General features: G+C 41.8%; 1 protein-coding gene across 1 annotated transcript in view; it reads right to left on the bottom strand.

Annotated features, from left to right (window-relative positions):
- Ctnnd2 (catenin delta 2) overlaps positions 1 to 5451 on the bottom strand; it is a 927345-nt gene that overhangs the window by 419699 nt on the left and 502195 nt on the right. The window contains exon 7 of the mRNA XM_004625202.3: positions 4934 to 5050. Within this exon, the coding sequence (XP_004625259.2) occupies positions 4934 to 5050 (117 nt within the window). The remainder of the gene's footprint in view (positions 1 to 4933; positions 5051 to 5451) is intronic.

Consider the following 5451-nt stretch of genomic DNA (forward strand, 5'->3'; position numbering starts at 1 on the left):
TTTTATTTTAAAGCCTGGACTGACAACATATGCTGACGTGATTTCATTCTAATCTGAAGAGTGAGAAACTAAGTCCAATAGACCAAGTTCTAGGACCTGGTTTCTTCAGAGGCCCAATGACTGTCCCTGGCCCCTGAAAGAGAGAACTTGAGTGTAGGGTTTCTGTCCCTCTCTAAAACCTTCTTACCTGGTCACATCCGAAAACCCAGTTCCCGCTGCAATGGAAGCCAGCAGCCATCTCCCCAGCCAAGACCTGTGTGTGTTGAGCCAGTTTTCATTTTGAGTCTCATTCCCTTCACCTTTAAGACTATTTTGGTGTAGCACTTACCTGAAATTATGAAAATTAAGCAGAGCTCCCTCACAAGGACATCTCTTGATTTTAATATTACTAAATGATTATATATGAAGTTATATAACATTTTAATAACTTGAGCTCTCCACAGTTTTATTGTGAATTGAATACATTCACAGTAATTGAATGAAAACAAAGTGAACATTACTATTTACCTCTAGCAAGCAACATGTGATTATTTTATTTGGACTCTCCTTCTCAGAATGGTTGATTGATTCTTGATTTCCTAAAATATATTCTGGTTTTAAAACTCAAAATACCATGCTTTGTTTAAAAAATGCATTTGGTCGCTGTAGGGTCGGGTCTCACTGCGCAGCTCGGACTTGTGGTGATCCTTCTGCTTTCAGCCGCCCCAGCACTGGGATTACAGGCGTGCGCTACCACACCAAGACTCCGGCCAGCTCAGCCTGCTCTGGGGCAGGGCTGGCATGGCACGTGGTGCTGGGGGTAGAACTGCGGTCCCTGCGCTTACCTAAACTTGCCTAAGCAGACACTTTAGCCTGCTGAGCTATCTCTCCGGCCCCATGCATTGTTCTTTAAGCCTTAATATTTGAAATTTATAATCTGCCAAGATTTTCTTCCTATTGGATGCTGAAGTTGCTTATAATATGGCAGAAGTTCAATGTTTCAATATACACAGAAAGAAAAAAAGGACTATTTCAAGATATAGTATTAAGGAACTTCAACTCTCTGATGGTAAAACTTATCAGGCATTCTCTCCAAAGCTCTCCTTTTTCTTTCTGGTTTTCCCACTCTTTTTTGATATTGTAATGCTACATTTTTGTTACTTAGTGGCTGAGATGTAATCACCTTTATTTGTGAGCTTTAATCTCCAAGGGTGCAAGGATTAACTAGACTACTTAGTCCACGGCAGTTTAAACCAACTTATACATTACTTTGGAAGGTAATGCCTACAAATTTCAGTCAGTAAATTGTTTTTGTTGTTCTTGCTATTATGATGTTGTTTTTTGTTTTGTGTCAGTAAAGAGGGAACAGTTTCTAAAACAATTCTCCTAGTGGCTCAGTGACACATATTTGTTAGAACTGAAATCACACTGCCAGCAGTTGTGAAAAGCAGCACGGTGCCGAGGTTGTCCGCACAGTTCACACACTATTTAGGAGAACACTTTTCCAAAACACTGGAAAACACAGCTGTGCAGCACCGTAACGTCAACTCGACAGTGCACTTTCAGCTTAGCAGGCAGAAGGTGGGGTTCTTAAGAGTCACAATTTATCTTCATCTGATCTTGAAAAAGAGCAAAAACTTGAAATACTACACACTAGTTATTGTGTGTTTAGAGCCTGAGACTGCTTCCAGTTTAGAATTCTTTTCAGGCTGGATTTGGACTTACTGAGTGCTGCTGTAGTCCCTTGGGAGTTTGGATTAAGAGATTGGTTCTCAAGGGCAGGGAGCCAGGTCTGATTCAGCATGAGCTAGTTCATGCTATTCCGGCTAATGAAGCCACTGATTGAATAATCATAAGGGGCTAGCAGAATCTGATGCATTCTCCCCAGTTAGGGGAAATTTGTCAAAGAACTGCCACACATCTCTTTGTGGGACCAGGCCCACAGGCACGACCCACTGTTGCGGCACTGAGTGGAATGCTGAGCCGATGGCTGACTTTCTTGGCTCTCTGTGTCACTCTCTGTCACCCTGCTTTGTAGATGAGGCTGACCTGCTGCTGTTGGGTCTCTGGGGGGCCTTGTCACCAGGAGTCATGGGAAGGAGACCAGAAGGCAGAAGAAGAAGAGAGGGCTTCTTTCTGCCTGCTGCTACTTCCTGCGTCTCAGCATACCCTCGCTTCCCTTTATCTTGCCCATTCTGGGGTTAATACGTTCTTACATTCTCATGAAATTCTAGAACACAGTCCATCTCCCATCTAGACATGTGAGGCAGCTGAGATGTGCAGTTCTCGAAGCTCTGCACACTGGAAATGAGCAGCCTCAAGCCCTCGCATGACAGCTGTCAGCCCAGTGTTTCCAAGCTCTCTCTCTAAATTGTACTCCATGACTTCAGTCTCAAAGCGAATCTGAAAATGGCGAAGGCAAATACTTAAGGACAATAACATTCTCTATGTCACTGTGGGTCAGAAACTCATTGGACGGAATGTCAGGGTGGCACGGTCATTACCTGGTACTTTCTATTTGTGCATTTTGTTTTGTTCCGTATCTTTAATATATAATTCAGAAACTTAAAAAAGGTATAATCAACAAAAGTCGTAGGAACCTTCAGATAATTCAGCACACAAGTATGTAAAATGACTCATCTTTCTAAAAAAATAAAAATCCACTGGTAATCAAACACTTGTGTTAAAAGCCCCACTGCCCCGGACCGTTTAACTTTCCTATGACAGTAACACAGCATTTGTGGGCTGACTTTGGCAGCGCGAGGGGCTGGGCCCAGGGCCGCCAGCATGCTGGGAGAATGATTCACCACTGAGATAAATCCCCAACCCTGTGGGGGACTTTTGAATACACACTACGAGGAAAAAGAGATGGATGCTAAGAATTATTTCCATTTCACTCAGGTTTAACAGATCTCAACTAAGAAACATTGGTGTTACCGTTTGGCTTACAGTAAAAAAAAAAGGGGGGGAATCATGTATTTATTTCTTTTATTAGTTGTGAGCACTTATATTTTCTAGTCTATTATTTTATCCATGTATTACCAATATTATTTCTATCCTTCTATTATCATTTTATTTATTTACTCTACAGTTTCTCTAAAACAAGTACTACATTCCTTTATTTTTAAAAATAAAATGTTTGGATTTACTAAAGTGTAGTTGCTGATAAAGTTTTGCTTTCGAATTTATTTCTTTGCTTTGCTTCTGATTCAGTAAATATACAGAGGTATATGTTCTGTTTTTAGAGAGGTTATAGTTTTTTCTTTCTGTTGTTCCTTTTTTTTTTTTTTTTTTTTTTTTTTCTAATAATTTCAGGAGCTGGCCAAATAGCTCAGTGGATTAAAGTGCCAGCAAGCTGGCGCAGGGCTGGAGGTTCAATCCCAGAGCCTTCCGTGTACCCCTCCACCTCCTCCAGGGCATGCTGAGACTGGGCGTGGTGGAGTGCGCCTGTAATCCCAGCACTTGGGAGGCTGTAAACAGGAGAATCACTGAGTCTGATCTAGTAGTGAGACACTGAACACCCTGTAGACCCTTCCTTAAAAATTAAAAGAAAAATCAGTAAAGTGATGATTTTACCTGGACACCCTGTAGACCCTTCCCTAAAATGCATAATAATTATAATAATAATAATAATAGTTATTATTATTATTATAATTACAGTAATTATTTGGGCATCTCTATTTCAAATGTTACTTTACCACACTTCCACAATAGCTTGCCTTACAAGAAAAACATGTTTAAAGACTTTGAAGGAAAAGTAATAATTCTACATTTTTATTGTTTGAATTAATTAATTAATTTGGTCTCACTGTGCCACTCAGAGTCATAGTGACCCTCCTGTCTCAGCCTCCCCAGGGTTGGGATTGCAGGTATGCACCGCCACACCCAGTTTCAGTGGCCTGCTTGGCTTGGGTGTGGCACAGAGTGTGGCACTGGGGATCAAAGCTGGGTCCTTTGTTTGCCAGGCAGGCACTTAGACAGCTGAGCTCTCTCCCCGGCCCCTACTTCTACACTTTTAAAGTTTAGAGATCTAATAAAATGCCAGTCATGCACCTTCTGAAGTTTTGCTGACGGCGTGTACATGGGTTTAAATAAATCTGGAGAGTCCCAGTGACACCATCCAAAGCATAGCAGTAACCAAAGAGTGCGGAGAAAACAGGCTAGCAGTACAGGAAATGTCTTGCATGACGTCTCTCCTGTCAGAATCATGCCTTCTCTTATACGGCACACCTTGAGGTGCATCTGAGGAAAGTTTATTTAAGGTCTAATGTGGGCCACTAATTCTTGGTTCTGAAATTGCCAGGGTACTTTTGTTTTGACTTAATTCTTAGCTTTCTGAGGGATTTTGTGAATTCCAGGGAAACATGACATATGAAAAAGAGACTCATTTGAGTCCCTCACCCTTTCCATTTCTGTGCATCTTACGTCACTCATTCTGGTAGAAACACATCTCATAAGGGAAAAAAATCTTTAAATATTTTATCAGATTAATATCATACAGAAACGTAAGGAGTTGCTGCATATGACTCTAGAATAAGGCTACATAGTTAATACTATATATGTTACTTCAGTTTGTTTGTGTTTTGCCAGATAACTGCAGACTTTTAGGATCTGCGCCATTCATCAACCATGTGAGCAAAGCAGAGTTAATTAATCGCCAGGTAGGCATTTTGCTGATGAAGCAGCTACGCGAGAGTCCTAAGGCTGTTCGTCTAGATTCTGAAAATGCATTGGAAACACTCAGGGAAGATCAGTGTTAGCCAGTTATAACTGAGCGGGAGTCAGTGTGGGGTAACATGGGGAGACAGCAGTAAAAAGTGGGGAAAAATGGATTCAGCAAGTGTGGAGGCCTACACTGGCCTGTGATAGGAATCGTATCCGAATACAATGGCACAAAACACAATAGACAGCCCGATACGCTCCAGTCTGCATGCGTGGCTGCCATGTGACTTACTTTCTCCTGTTGAATAATCCTGTGGATCGAGGATTCCTGACTCCTGCAGTGACCGAATGCACGAGTCCACCAGCTCCAGCCCAGTGGTAAGTTCATCTTCAATATCTTTTTGACCATCTGAAAAGGGTGACATTGTAGAGTGTTGAACAAAACCCATGAGGAGCTATGACAGTGAGCAACAGTCCTAATCACCAGAGTCCTAACAAGATACAATAACTCTACGGAGAACTCATTAGAAACCACATTGCAATTCTGGAAAACCAACGTTAAAGCCAGGGCCTGCTAATTCCATGTACCCTTGGACAACTGAAAATTGCTAGAGAATTAGGAGAAATGAGCCAGGCGTGGTGCTGCCTGCCTGTAATCCCAGCACTCAGGAGGCTGAGGCAGGAGGATCGATGCGGCTTTGAGGCCAACCTGGGCTACACAGCACATTCAAGGCCAGCCTCAACTGCACAGCAAAACTGTTTTAAAAAATTAGAAGCAAAACCAAATTGGATAAAAAAAAAAAACAAAAA

Source organism: Octodon degus, unplaced genomic scaffold (genome assembly GCF_000260255.1).
Source record: "Octodon degus isolate 3935 unplaced genomic scaffold, OctDeg1.0 scaffold00008, whole genome shotgun sequence".
In the NCBI taxonomy this organism is placed as follows: domain Eukaryota; kingdom Metazoa; phylum Chordata; class Mammalia; order Rodentia; family Octodontidae; genus Octodon; species Octodon degus.